The 15,625-nt window shown below is 41.7% G+C and overlaps 1 protein-coding gene across 1 annotated transcript in view; it reads left to right on the top strand.

Moving 5' to 3' along the window:
• The first annotated feature begins 2,479 nt into the window (after positions 1-2,479).
• The window catches only part of GYS2 (glycogen synthase 2), a 46,761-nt gene continuing 33,615 nt past the window's right edge, over positions 2,480-15,625 (top strand). Inside the window, exons 1-3 of the mRNA XM_075050919.1 lie at positions 2,480-2,600; positions 11,735-11,916; positions 14,700-14,891. Coding sequence (XP_074907020.1) covers positions 2,480-2,600; positions 11,735-11,916; positions 14,700-14,891 — 495 coding nt within the window. The remainder of the gene's footprint in view (positions 2,601-11,734; positions 11,917-14,699; positions 14,892-15,625) is intronic.

The following is a 15,625-nucleotide window of genomic DNA, read 5'->3' on the forward strand; positions in this document are numbered from 1 at the left end:
CAGTTACCCGTAATTAGAGTGAGCGGGTGTGAGTTCCTTGGGCGGCGATCTCATTTTTTTTGCTAAATAAAAGCTCGTACGTACGGCCTAACCCTACCAACAACCCCAGCGACGGTTCTGCTCGTGAGAGACCCCGGCCCCTCCGCCTGCCCCCACAGCAGCGGGTGCGCGGGGCCGAGGGGGCGGCGCGCGCTGACATGGCGGCCGTGAGGCGGCGCCCGGCGCCCCCTGTCGGCAGGGCTGGCAGCAGAGGGGCCCGGCGCGAGGGCCGGCAGGGCGGGAAACAGGCCGCCATGGTGAGGCAGTTCGGGGCCTGACCGCTCCTCCGCCTCGTTTAAAATGTCGGGGGTTGCTGTGTATTCGTTGACACAGGGCTGACGAAAGCCCGTGGGATTAGGACGGGCCTGCGGGCTGCTTTGTTCTTGCCTTCTCCGCTGGTCACCCGAGATGGCCTTTGTGAGACTGGCAGCTTTCAGCCTCGCCCTCAGGGTTTCCAGGGAAAAGCGTGAAGGATTTGATGGTTCAGAAATTAAGTGACCCTTAAAATATTACTGTTTTTTCTTCCAAGTAACACGGGTTTTAACCTCTAGGCTGATCTGGTTTCCTACCTACTCCAGGTGGTAAAAGCCACACTGTCCCCCAAAATAATGATTCTCAGCCAGGCTTTTTTTCATAAACTGGTATATAGGGCAACTCAAACCACTGAGACAAAAAGACACCCAGCCCATAAACCCCTGAATCCTTCCCTGCGCAGGCTGCAACGCCTTCCAGTCAGCCTAGAAGGGAAACCTCTTTCCCCCAAGGCACAGCCCAGCCGGCGCGCGAAGTGGCACGGTGCAGCTGAGCCCCCCTGCCAGCTCCACTGGCTGGAAAGGCCTGGCAGCTTTCACCCTCACCTTCCCCGTCTCTCCCTGTTCCCAGGGAGCTGCTCTATCTCCTCTTGCCAGGCTCTTTGCTGAGACAGCTCTAGTTCCTAATGTGGCAAAAAAGTTTTCTGCATCCTTAGGTTAGTTCAGTGAGCTGTATCCATCAGCTCAGGGGTGGGTCTGACTGTGGTAAGTGCAGAGAAAGCATGGGAAGTGTAAGCAGAAGAGCAAGTCTTTTGGGAGATAGTTAGCCGTTAAGGTAGGCTCAGCTGTATTATGTTATGTCTAAGAGACTTTTATGCAGGTGGACTGCCTGTCGTCTAAATCAATAGCCTTGGACTTGTTTTGTCTTAAGTGGGCTCAGAGCCTTTCCCTCTATGCTACTACGTAGTCTGTGCCTGCTGGTACAATATTCTCCACAGCGCCAGAGATGCCCTGGATCTCACCTGGAGATTTGCTCACTGCTGATCTGCAGGTTTTGGGTAAGTTGTGCCCTAAGCTCAGAATCGGATTCAACTTACACAGCTGTCCCAGAAGCATTGGCTTCTCAACCAGACGTGTAAGCACATAAGCATCTTCCAAGCAGGCAGCTGCTCTGTGGAGCTTTGAGGATCTCAGGTTGCGGGTTAGGGACCGACATCTCTGCAGATGTGTGTGCACCACTTGCAGCATCCCAGCTCTGTGCTGGAGCAAGACAGGGGCATACTGTTCCATGACATACTACTCACTAGTTTGCCTGAGCAGAGGGCATGGGCCCAGGCGCTAGAAGAGGGCTGTGGCATAGAAAAAGAGAAACCAGGCGCAAAATCAGGGACCGGAACTGCAAGGAGGGCTGAAGTGTGTGCCAAAGTAGGGATAAAGGCTTTGTAGCTCTGTTTGTAAAAGCTCTCAGGGCTGCTCGAGAGCAGAATGAAGCCAAGGACTTGTGCAGAGCCCTGGGAACACAGCTGGAGTTAATTGTGGAGATAGGGTATGAGGTAAACTAGTGCTTACAGACTGATGAAATGAACGAGAATAGGTAACAGCAGTTAACCTGGCAAGTAATCTAAGAGACATCATGTAGAAAGAATCTACTAACCCAGTTGGTAAGTGGCCAGCAGATAGAGAAGGTCCATGTGTGTTAATGGGAGGGTGTATCTTGAGGGGAGGACTCAGGGGCTGGACTCAGATCAGGTGGTGAACTCAAAGTGTCCTCCCTGCTGGAATTTGCTCAGGGCAGTGCTGAATATACAACTGTCGAGTTTCAGTTGTCCCTGAGGTGGTAGATAGTGAATGCTGTGGCTGAGGAGCTCAGAACCCTTTTTTACCTCCCTCTAAGAGAAGAAAAAGAAAGAGCCCTGGCCCCAAAACAGTCAAGGCCTTTCTCAGGTCAGTCTTAAATTCTTACCTCTACCAGCAGCTGCTTCTCAAGCCCTGAGGATTTCACTGAGCCAATTTAATGCTGGTGGTCAGACAGTTTAAACCCATTAGCTCCCAGCTATCTGAATAATTTTCTCCTCAGAGCCCAGCACACCAGCAGACTGCTCTAACCAGAACTGCAGAGAAGTGCTACATTAACTGGACATTTGCTAACTGTTGTGGCCTGCGTGGTGAGCGTTTGAGGGCTGAAGAAAATGCCACTGGCTAGATCACTGTCCATGACTTCTCTTAATGGGCTTCCTCAGTGGGAGGATGAAGACCTACCAGTGGAGGATTTGTTGCTCTTTGAAGTTTCTTGGGAAGTTACCAACAAAGGTTTGTACAACACTCATAAAGAGTTGGTATCGCTTTTTCCACAGGAGTGGAGGGAGGCATGAAGGGCTTGGACAAGAAAGGCATTAAGGAGAGATTGTGGAAAAGTCAGCTGCAGAGCTGTTGTATTGGAAGGAGCACATGTGGCAACCATGTGTAATCGTGCATCCTGTGTGTGGGCTGCATCTTCCTGTGCTTCTGTGGGATGAGCATGTAGTCAGGACATCTGTGTGTCTTTACATGTTTCACCACCAGGGACAGGTTGTTTAAACAAACATCTAAGTATTATGCCTGGGTGTGCAGATGTATGGATATATAGATGTTGCTTTGTACATATTTATATTTTACCTTCCATGCAAATTCACTTGGGAATGTAATGCATGAAAATGAGCTGTAAAACAGACATCAGATTCAAAGTAGTTTAGCAGTCTCCCTCAGCCTTCTAGAGCAGTGTGGAGAAGAGGCCAAATTTGAAACAGGTATAAATAAACATAGCTGCATTGAAGCCACTGAACAAAAAGCAGATGTCAATGACCAGCAGTCTTTATGTCAGCTGAAACCCTTTTGAACTGGTCTTTGCAACCACAGGTGGTACCAGCCAGGGACTTCATGCTTTGTGTATGTGTCCAGATTGAAAAATTGTTCACTGCACACAGCTTGTCAGGCAAAGTGCACACTGCTTGTTATGCAAAGATCTTTCTGCCTCCATTTCTAATTCACTCATCAAATCATCCCCTTTCAGCTAGGTGTAGCTCAGCAAGGGTGAACAGGCTCCGTTTTTGCCACAAAAGTTAGTATGAGTAAATGATTGACCTCATGTGTCTTACTGTCCTGGCAGATAAATAGAGAGATTAGTCAGGAGAGGGGATCTGTAATCTATTAAGATTTTAACTCTAAAGGGGAAATGTGTGTGAGAGGAACAGACAGTACTAGGGTTTATCCCCATGGTGAAACTGGAATTACTATTCTGTGATAGCTTCCGGTATTTAATCTGCACTCCAGTACAATTTTACATTGCTCTTTTTAGGGTGGTGAGGTGTATCAATACCCAGAGGCAGTGCAGAGTAGCTTTTGCACTTCAGATCCCTGTGGGCTTATTTTTCAGCAGCTTCAGTCAAGCTTTTTGAGTTAATTTACTACTGTCAGAAATTGGAGCATGCAGTATTTGCTTTTGCAGTGTGCATGGTAAGTAAGGCACTGGCAAGCAGATGGCAGCAGAAGTCTAGGAAATTCAGGTGTTCTTGCTAATATCTCTGAACTCCATAGTATATATATTTTCTGAGTCATCTGAACCCACTGCTTATGGATATCACACAATATGTTTAAGAAAAAGTAAAACACAACTAGATTTATCTGTCTTGCTGTGTATGTACAAAAGGTAGTGAATCATTTAATCATCCATATAGCTCTTGTTGACTTCACTGAAGCCAAATCAACTGACACAGCTAAAATTTATTATTCTTACATTTTATGAGATAATTAATATTTATGAGAGTGAATATTTATTCATTTAGTTTACAAATAAGGTGCTGTTAATTACATCACTTACAAAACCTATATATTCAAACAGGGCTGGCTGAACTAACCATTGCAATTTCTTCATTAGAACTGGATCTGTGTGCAAAGTTTCCATTAACCAACCTTGACTGGAAACATCTGTGCACAAACTCTTTAATAAGCCTATTTCAGCTTATTTTTCTGGTTATTTCTTGATACTGAAGGTTTTTCTCTGAATCTTCCAGGCAACTGAATGTCTAAGTCACATGGTGGGATACTGTTCCCTGGTGACCTAACTTTTATAAACAGTTCTTGGAAAATGTTAGGGCACTGTGTTTCTTAGGAGAGAGAGTAGCCAACAAAATACAGGGACAGTCATCACAGAAGATACATAGGCTTAGGAAATAATAGGTTACACTGTATGACCCCACATAGATTTGGTACTGCTACATGTTTTAGTTTTAATGTTGCCGTATATGTTCCTAACATAGGGGGAAAGAAAAGCATTAGCTGGGCTTATTGCCTGACAAGCTAATTTTGAGCACTTAACGTGAAGGTTTCTTTCTTCCTTTCTGGCAATGCAAAGGTGTGTCAGAGTAGTTCAGCGTGAAGTTGGTTTGTGCTGCTGAAGTGGTGTAAAGCTGCTGCTGCCTACAGGAGAGAGTTCAAGTCTTTGTGTTAACTTTGTGCACATCACTAGGTGCTTGGCTATGGGTACATTTCCTCATTGACCAGTGCTGCTTCTTAGTGATTCCTCCATTTCTCTGTGGCAGTGACAATAAGGCTGAATGTCTTTTCCCCTGTGAGGAACATGCTACCAGAGCTCATAGATAGCTATCTATTCCTGTACCTGTAAACAGTGCCCTTTACAGCTGGTGAGCTGTTTTCTGAACCTCTTAAATATATTCTCCCTCAGAATCTGAGGATGATGAAGAGGTCCTGCAAACTAGAGCACATCTGATTATGTAGTGTGAGAGGGTCTTCATGTTCCAGGCTGCCCATGGGGAGCAAGCATTTAATGAGATTTCCCTGATGGTGCTGGCTGGTACTGAGGCATGAGATGCAGCTGTAGGGAAGGACAAGTCAGTTGTATGAATTCAGTGCTTAGAGATCTACAGGTATCTGTTATTTCCAGAGTCTCATCACTTCTTTCTCAGCAGCTGGTACAGTGAAGGTGTCGCTCTTTTTTTAAGTCTAGATCATTTAACACATGCTGTAACAAGGCATAGCTTACTACTTCTCCGTGCTTCCTTTTTATATTCTCTGTCCTTGCTGCTGCCTGTGCTAAGTGACAACCTCTGACTTATGTGTTGGAAAGCACCGACATCTCAGTTACTCTTCTCTCTCCTCTTCTCTGTCTGGAGCAAGCAAAGATAAAGTAGCTGAAGGAGAGAATGAGAAATAAAAAAGGCTCATTCTCCATTGTCTCTCTCCCTTTCCCTTCACCGAAGTCATGTGAAAAGGAACTTGCCACCTAAACCAAGCACAACATTGAAATCATCTTGTATTGAAAGTCCCCTGCCAAAGAAATGAGAAAAGTGTAGTTTGTTTTGCAGGATTTTCCTCCCTTTATTTGGCTCTTCACTGATGGGCAAGAACCCATACCGTGAAGTGGATCTACTGTGTTTCTGTGGTAGAAGGGGAAAAAAGCAGGCAGGCAAGGGCCCCAGTGCACTGCAGTGCCACGTGATCTGGTGGTAATCATGGGGAAGCTCAGCATTTTTCACCCTTCGTCCTCTCTCCTGGCCACCATGCTCTGGTAAATACAGGTCTGGTCATATCTCTCTGCACATTGGGAAAAAAGACTGGTTTTCTTTCCTCCGTAACATGAAGACCAATAAAAACTTTAAGGACAGGAGCACAAATCAAATGGCTACGAGCTATGTTGATCTTGTGTCTGAAGCCCCACAGATGGAAATTTTCAACAGGGAGCAGTCAAAGATGATTGCAGGAGTAATGGCAGCAGTCCTGGACATTTTCCACAGTGAAAATGGCTCCATCCTCTTTAAGCTCTTTTAAATGTTCGCCCGTTGAAAACCGAAGTATTTAATCTGGGTAGGGGAGAGAAGTCTAAATCTGTAAGTTAGAATAACAGTTAACTGTGGTTTAGTGGGTTTTCTGATACATTAATGAGAAGGGCTGAGAATGTTCAAGATCTGCTCTGTGCTCTATAAAGATGTCTTTAAAATCATTCCAGTAATATGTAGATTAGTATCTCCTGCTGTACTACTAACAGCTTTTAGATAGAAAATAGAAGAATGCTTAAAAATGCTGGGCAAACAGCCAGTTTGTATCATCATTCATCTGTGAACAGATTAGCTCAAGAGTCACTGGTAGATGAATCCTAAATAGTTTTTCCATCCCTATTGGAATGAAGACTCTGCTAAAAACAAACCCTGGTTCAGCTCTCGCTGGAGCAGAGCTCTATGTACAGTTTCTCTGGTGAAAATCTGGACTCTTGTAAATTAAATCCTGAATCCACTGAAGTCAGTAGGACTAGCATTTTACCCCCTCTGTGGTAAGAGGTGATGAAAGTTCCTTGGGAGAAGGTGAATGCTGTAATCTGTGACACACCTGAACTAGCACACTTTGGGGAGTGGGGATGTGCTGGCATAAACTTGGCATAAGCACAGCATCAAATCTCTGCATTTCTAGAGTGGGGTGGTATATCAATGTCAAATCAATCTTAAATGAAATCTTGTGCATTGGGGATGATGCACACAGAAATAGCTTCTGCATTGTGGACATCTGTCATAAATTTCAGTGTTTCAGTATTATTTCAAAATATGTTTGAAATGCCAGAATTTCACAGAATTTCACTTCTATCTTCTGATGAGTCCTGGCCACAAATGTAGCCAAAAAATACAGGGAAAAACATCTGCTCTCTGAAGATGCTGGGGTTTTTTCACCTGACACAATTTACAACCTTATTCTGTAAGTGGTCCCCAGGTATCTCAGCAGGCAATCAATCAATCAATCAATAAAATTTCAACCAAACATTAAAAAAGGATAAGTTCAAGCCCAATTTTATCCCATCTCTATAGATCAGAGAGACATTCTGAGGGGAAGGGGCAAAAGGATAGTTGATGTAATTAATAACTGTGGCAGTGAAATCAATTTGAACCCTGAACCTGGGGTCCCACTGCTCTCTTGGATTCCATGGCAGCCACGGTCCTCAGGAAAGCTACAGTACCTTCAGAGTGGCTCAGTCAGGCCATAACAAAGAAGCTGAAGAGCCCTGGGAGCATCCTCATCCTCTGTCTCTGTGTAGCAAAGATGTGTGAGGAAGGACTTGGTGATCAGCAACAATCTCCCCATATCTCTGTCTCACTTGCATAGCTTCACTTATCTCTCTCCTTCCTTTTTGGTTTCTGCTTCTCTGTCCTTTTGTAATGAGGGGTGGGTGGGAGAGCAAGTAAAATGAATGGTGGGTATCTTTGGCAGTTTTGAGAATTTTTGGCAATTCCATGCTCAAAGGATCGCAGCTCCAGAAGACACTTTTTGTCAGTGGGATTCCTAGGTAATCCTGGAAGCTGTGGACCCTTCCTAATCAGGCTGACAAAAAGCATTGGCAATGCATCTTTCCATATAACAGCTTGCAGCAGAAAGAGCACATCTATGTATTAGATCTTGCACGAAGATCTCTGCTTCTGCCTAATGTTGTCCTCAGTAGTGATAAGATATCAGGGGACTGTTCTTGACTCACAGACTTTTTATTCATTTAGATGGTTCTGATGTCTATCCTAGAGGGCTCTAATGGCTGGATTTTAAATATACAAAAGAAATAATGCACCAGGACTCGAAATGAGGAAAGAAGAAAATGGCTGGAGTGATGCAGATAACTCCTTTAGATAAATTCATGATAGTGGTAATGTATATGAAAACATTCAAACTTTAAAAAATAATTTTATGAAATATTTTCTGAGAAAATACTCTGGTTTTATCTTCTGTTTTTTAAAGAGGTCACTAAAAAAAGTCAAACTTCTCTTAAATGAACAAAATCCTTCTTTCCCAAACATTTTAGTTCCCCTTTCCATGCCAGTTTATTTTTCGCTGGAAAAAGAGGAAGAATGGAAAATAAATAAATGGGGAAAAATATTTGTTGTTGATTTTCTTTTTAACTTGATTTCCTTCATTCTGGTGGGAAAGTTAAAAACCTGTTTTAAAAAGAAATAATAGAAGTATTTATCTCTCAAGGACACTTTAAAATGATTAAAATTTAAAATAATTGAATAAAGCATTTTGGTGGAGATCAGAACACTAAACTAGACCTGTATCCACATTTTACTGCTAATTTCCCATGTTTGTGACAATCTGAACCTATTCTCTGGATCTGATCTCTCCTGATTCTGCGTCTATTTCTCATTTTGTCTTTTATTGTTTGTTTTAAAACCTGTTTCAAAGTACAAAACTTCAGAGGCTACATACAGAAACTTGCAACATCATGGGATTTTGGTACATACCTGTTGTTTGGAAAGGTTTTCTCTTTATAATATGACTTTAAACCATCATATGAGAGAAGAATAAGGAGGTTACCAAATTGTTGCAAGTAATTTGAGACTTCTGTTAGGCTCCAAGTGAATATGTAAACCCTTACTCAGTAGGATATGTAATGCATTCATTACTGGCACAGGTATTTCCAGGGAATTCAAAGTAACTGAGCAGATATAAGCTATCTCTTAATGATATATAATGTGTTCCTTGAATTTGCTATGGAGAAATGTAATTTCAAAAGTCAATATGTTATCCTAAACATTACTCTGTTCTTCTAAAGATGTCTTTTAAGTTATGCCCAACACTTTCCACATACATAGATTCACTTGCATGGTTTCCCTCCCCTGTAACGTAAAACTTATGCACAGCATGCTTTGAGAGTCATATTTCCACAGTAACAGAGAAGGCAAAAGCAAATTTTGGGACCACGTAACCCAGAGCTTTTATCACAGCTATCCTCTGAAGAGTTTTCACAGTCCGTAAAACGTACTTTTTTGTTTTTATCCTAAGTACTTTTCATTACATTTCAGGCAAATCAGTGACCTGAAATGTTTTTTACCTTGCCATGCAACAGATTATAATGGCAGAGCACAGCATACTCTCCTCTCTTTCCCTCAGAACAGGTCTTCCATACATCTTTGGCAGGGCACGCTTTATACACACCATGATCCTAAGGAAAACCTTGTGAAAAGAAACACTCAGTTTCTGGCTATAAAAAACAAAGGTCTGGGCTCTACTCAGCTCCTGAGCTGCAGCTTTCTTACTACTCTTAAAATTAATAGCTGTGGAAACTCAGCTACCTTGCTGATCCCAATGTTGAATACCTTGCAGTATGAAAGAGGCTGATCTCCACTCTTGTGGTGGTGGGGAAAGAGCTTTGCACCTCTCTAGTCATATACAGCTTGCAGGTACATGTTTTCTCTTTTGCCCAGGTCACCAAGCTGCTTTGCACAAAAATATTCCCTTATTGTAAGCTCTGTATTTCTGCCAATTAAAACCAACTAGTTGCATGACTAAGACTTCTCCCAAGCCCCGTATTTATCCATGTTGAAGTGCCTTATGCTCATATTTACCACCCCATAAGAACAGACTTGTCATCATAACTGTATCACTTTATGGGTTGAACATTCTGACTTGTCTCGTATAATTAAAATTACATGTTTATCTGAATACAAGCTATTCAGGTAGTCTCCCTCGGCTTGTGAGCTGATGAACTTGGAGGGAATATATAGTGTCACTTACCTAAGATTTCTCTAAATCCCTGTCCAGAGCAGCCATGGAAGAGTATGATGACTGTAAGTTAGTTTCTTAGCTTTCTGGTCCTAATGAAGCAGAGAAGAATATTGTAATGCATAAATTTCCTTCTGCAGTTCCATGTCTATATGCTGTGAAACTCTTGAACAGTGAGCTTGATTTAGGAACATATATCTGTAAGATTCTTGTCATCTTAGGTCTTGAATTACTATGTAGGGTAATAATTTATTGTAATAATTCTACTTAGCAAGCTGGTAGATTGGAACTGCATTTGGTTTTCTTTGTAGAATACCTAGAATCCTGAGAGATCTTGACATAAAAATAGTAGGGCTAGGGATCCTTCCAGCATTCAAAACAGATGGAATATTTGTAGAGAAAAGGATTTTAAGTGCACAATTTCTTTCCTAGGAGCACAGTTGAAAATGTAGGTTTGTTGTTCAGTTCCTCAGGGCTGCAAGATACCAGGCTTGGCAGAAGGTTTTCTGTAGTTGTCTGGTGATACAGGTTAATTAACTTGGGAACTAATCTCCCAAAGTGCTGAGCAACTTCAGCTGCTCTGTTGTAAATAGTGGTCATTTGTGGCAGATTTTTAAGAAGAATCAGGTAACTTCTCAAGATTCTTGCCGTACGCAATTAGATGCAGTGCACTGGCACCTCTGACTACCTTAGTATCTTTAAAAATGTAAGTCTGGAGTTCCTACTATCAGTCACTGGCAGGTTCCAGTGTTGACTTCTTACGTAATTTTGATGTCACTGCTGAAAGGCATAGCACAGTCATCTTGCCTGGAGTATTACCAAACATTTCCAAATTCAGTGGAGGATGAAATTTTTATGTAGGAACACTAATTCCCTTCCTATTTTTAATTTTCTTGTTTGCTTGTACCTTCATTTGAATGAAGCTCAAATGAAGTTGAGCTTCATTTATCTTACCATTCTTTAAAGTCACTGGAGCTATGCTAAGCTTGTCTCTGATATACAGCAGCTACCTAGCCTCTGTACATGTTGTTGTAGCATTCTCTTATACATTTTAATATTGTGTTTATTTTTAAAGTGGACAATATTTTGGTAGAAGGTGCTATAGATATTTATATTGGCAGCGTAGGCTACATTTGTTACAAGTTTAACAACTCTTTAGAATAGTAATGGAACATGACACCTTTTGCTTTGAGGATACTGGTTTAAATCCATTTTTATAGTCAGTAGTAAATGAAGTCCATCAGTCCCCCAACTTCTCTCAGTGACTGGTGTAAAACAAGCTGGAAGTGCCAGCTCAGTTCTTACCACATGTGTTTCCACATCACGAAAAATATGATTGAAAATTATAACTGCTGCAATAAAAAAGCAGAAGGCTGTGCTTGGGATGTAGTATAGTCAAGATTGGGCATGGGAGAGTGGAAGCATGAGCCCCAGGATTTGAATCCCACAATCTGAGTGTAAAGATTTCACAATCCAAAATGGGGGGAATAAGAATAAAATAATATATTGGCTGAACATTTGTGGTGTGACTTTGAACACCTAAAAGAAATTTGAACAATCATAGACTACCTAAAAATAACAGTTAAGGATAGAAAGCATCCATTTGAGATTAGAGGAGAAATTCAGGGCAGCCATATGTAGTCACCCAGGAGTGAGCAAAGCGTTAAATTGTCATTTAAGAATTACACACAGTCTGCTATCAGTGCATACTCCTCAGTTGAACTGTGAAGCTCTGATTCCATTTAAGAGACTGAACTTCTGTTTATTTGATAGAGTCTGGGTTTCACTTAAAATCTGAATATGTGAAGTGATTTAACTAGAGGTGTATCTGATCCACAGGTGAGTTGGAGCTTACTCCAGAGCTTTGTGGCCTGTGTCCCTTTCTACTTTTTGTTCTTTGTGATCTTCTTTTGCAGTGGGAGGCATTTACACTGTGATCCAGACAAAAGCCAGAACTACGGCAGATGAATGGGGTGAAAACTATTTTCTGGTTGGTCCCTATTTTGAGCACAATGTGAAGACTCAGGTGGAAGCATGTGAACCTCCAAACCCCGCAGTTAAGAAGGCAATGGACACCATGAAAAGCCAAGGGTGTCAGGTAAATCAGATGTGCTACTGCTTCCCAGGGCAACAAAGCTGACTCTGAGGAGATTAGAGTTTTGGTTAATGCTCTTGCCGTTCCACTTGACACAGCAGTCCTGGTCAATGTCACAATGGGAAAGGCTCAGAATCCACTGTTAGAACAGCAGAGTCAATTCATTAAAGGTTATTTTTGAGGAAGAACCAGTTTATCCAATTATAGGTTTTAACAGTCATTTATCTGCAAGTCTGCTTAATTGGATTAATGACTTATTTATCTAGTCTCTAAATGCAGTGAGATTTTAGTAGATATAATATGACCTTAATTTGACTGAACCCTTACGTTTGGCATTCTTGTGCTGGAGAGAGGAGAGCGCTCCATTAGTTCACAATTTTTTTTATGTAGCACTATATTGAGTTGAAAGCCAGAAAGGGACAAACAACAGGTAGACGTAAGAAAAGCACCCAACTGACAAAGAATCTGCTTCCTCAGATCAATGCAACTAGCTGTCTGTTCCCTAGGAAGAGAGGTTAAACCACAGCACGAGTGAATTCATCTGTTTCCTACACAATTTTTAACCAGTGTTTTCTGTGTGATCTCAGTCAAACCTCATAGCCTTTCTGTCACTCTGTTTCTCCAACAATAAACTAGGAATAAACTTCTTCCTACAAAGGTGATCTGCTGAAAGGAATAGAATCTGCTGTGTTGATGGGCAAGCTACTATGCTGCAAACAGCTGCAGCCTTGAGGACAATTGATTACCTGAAAATGGGTGAAAGATAACACATGCTAAATCAGACCTTCTTTCTTGAAAGTCTTCATCGGAGATCTAGAATTCACCTTCACTCTGATTCAGCATTGAGTCCCTCAGACATAGTAGTTTGCAGGAGGAAAAATTGTGTGCTGAACAGATGCAAAAAGCATTGAGATGCAGCAGCAAGGAAGCATTCTTACAAGGTTCTGTGGCTGAGGGGCATGACACACTTTAATGTAGAAATTCAAGTTCTTGGACTGCCACCAGCTGTGGAACCGGCAATGTTATCTCCTGTTGTAACAGCAGTTCTGCTGTTCTTAGGATCTAATGCCCTATTGCATATTATGTAGAAGTGTACTGTTGGATGTGTATGTGCCACAGCTTGGGAAAGTGTCTGTTGGGGACGCTAACATGTGATGCTTGCATTGTTCAGGCTGAGGTTCAAACTGAGAGGTCTAATCTAACTGCCATTTCTTATTTCTAATCAGATTTTTGTAAGTGATTGATCAAGTTTTCCATGTTGCCTCGGTTGCTTACAGAGATGTCTCTGCACGCTGTGTAACACTCCTTTGTTTGGAAAACAGCTAAAGACTTGTGGGGCAGATTAATTGCAATGTTATATATACACTTCATGCTGTCCCAGCAATATATTAAATTTAAACAGCTAACTCTGCCACCCTAACATGTGCATTGTGCTGCTGGAGTATTCCTATATAGCAGCAAATCTGTCCCAGGTACGTCAAGTATAGCTTTGATCTCTAATAATGACGCTCTAGTTTCCAGGAGCTGTGCTTATCCTATTAACATTTATGTCTGGATTTTGCTTATGCATCACAATGGATCCCTTTAAACAAGGGGACATAGGAATGCTTCCAAACTTCTTGGGTCAGGTGTGTTCCTTGCCACAACCTGACTCCATATTTAGATGAAGTCTGGGTTTACACAAACTCCCTGCTTTTTATCCTCATTTTGCTGAAAAAGAAACCTGGATAGCCTGAAATAAGTACATAAGGAGCTGACCCTCCTTCACACACGTGTTTTTATTACAACCTGTGGTTTTTTGTGAAAACAGGTCTAAGAGCTTTCATCTCACTGTTTTCAAGACCTGACCTCTATTCAGCCCATTCCAGGATCAGGGCTGGGTTCAACCCTTGAGGTCCCAGGGGTTAGTGAATGAAAAGAGATTGAACAGTGGCATAAAAGATTCCTCTGCATGGGATATAAACTGCACTAGCCTCCCTATAGTACCTTGTTCTTCCCAGTTAATCTGTTTCTGCTGCTATAGCCATTTTGATGGTAGAATTAATGTGAAATAATTTGACTGCACAGACTGGTACAATCTGTAGTGTGGGCCCAGCTGCATTGTGTTGCCTTATGACAGTTCAGCCTGCTCTCCTGGTTGGGCAGGTAGGTTATATCAGTGAAGTTCTAAATAGTCTTAGAGATGTTTAACTATACCGATGCAGATAAAGCAGAAAAGCTGTATTTTTAGGCTGATGTGGGTTTAGGTATTATTACACCTTCTGACTGATCCTTCCACTCTGCTGAAGGGCATCAACTGTGCTGCTTGGGCAGAATGAGGAAACGTTATGGTAGATACTGGTCCCAAGCACCTGTCCTACAAAATCTTTCACCAGTAATCTAGCATAAATGGCAAAAGATTGGTGACAAATCTGACTGAAACAAAATAATAATTTTTAAATAAGAGCAAAAATGGCATAAATACTTCAATAAGAACATAAGACCTCATTATTCAACTAAGTATAGTCTTCCTAAGCTTCTTTTCATGAAAAAAAGTTAACATTGCAATGAAAATCTGAAATGAAAGTCTTAAAAACAAAATGTTCCAAAGATTGTAGTTTCCTTTTACCCCTGCCTTTAGTCCACTGTATTTTGCAAGGAAAACCACAAATCCTGGTTATGTAGGACTATGATCACATATTCTTTATGTAAACCACCTAAGCTTTGATGGAAGAAAATAGTTATGCTAATTGGCCTTTACATTCACTTTAACATTTTCTTCTTATGTCCTTGCCTCTTTCCCATAGGTCTTTTTTGGAAGATGGTTGATAGAGGGCAGCCCATATGTCTTATTGTTCGATATAGGATCAGCAGCTTGCAATCTGGACAGGTGGAAAGGTGAATTTTGGGATGTCAGCAACATAGGGATCCCTTTTCATGACCGAGAAGCCAACGATGCTGTGATTTTTGGATCGTTAACAGCCTGGTTTTTAAAAGAGGTACAGTTTTTAAATCTAGAGATTTTCAAACCTCAGCCTTGTCAGCAGGGCAAAAAAAGCTTTGGGATGTGGTTCCTATTTTCCAGTTTGAAAACTAATTTTAAGGAAGTTGACACCTGATGTAAATCAAATTTGTATTTAAAACTTAAATCTTAACTGGTCATTTAACTATATTTTTCTGGGACAATGGGGGGGACTGCCCTATGTGAAATCTGCTGTGTCTTTACTGTCACTTCCCCCTCTGTTCTCAACTCCCTTATTTGTCACCGGATGCTCTTACAAGTAGGATCTCAAACTCCCTTTTTCTCTTCGATAGTAGTCAAGTTGTCACACTTACTAACTGTCCTTGAAGCCAGTCAATCCATATCTCAGCAGTTAGATACTACCTTGCACAGGGAATATAGACAGAAAGAATTAATGGTAGCACTGTGACTTCACATGTCACTCTACCACAGCCTACCTGAAAAGACAAAACTTTGTTAATCTGCAGAATCATCTGTCTGTCATAGGTGCTCATGATTTTCTTATGCAAACAAGAGTTTCAACAGCAGAAGAGCAAGTTACAGAAGAGTAACTGTGCTTGCCAGAGCTGCCCAACACTCTAGGAGGATACTGTTCTGAGGCAGTACTGAGGCATGTGTGCTTCTTGGGCTAAGAATTAGCTTTGATGGGAATCAAGACATGTGACCACTTAAAACACTGTACTGCCTTGTCATATGAAAGAAAGCAAGCAC

This window comes from Buteo buteo, chromosome 19, assembly GCF_964188355.1.
Source record: "Buteo buteo chromosome 19, bButBut1.hap1.1, whole genome shotgun sequence".
Classification (NCBI taxonomy): Eukaryota; Metazoa; Chordata; class Aves; order Accipitriformes; family Accipitridae; genus Buteo; species Buteo buteo.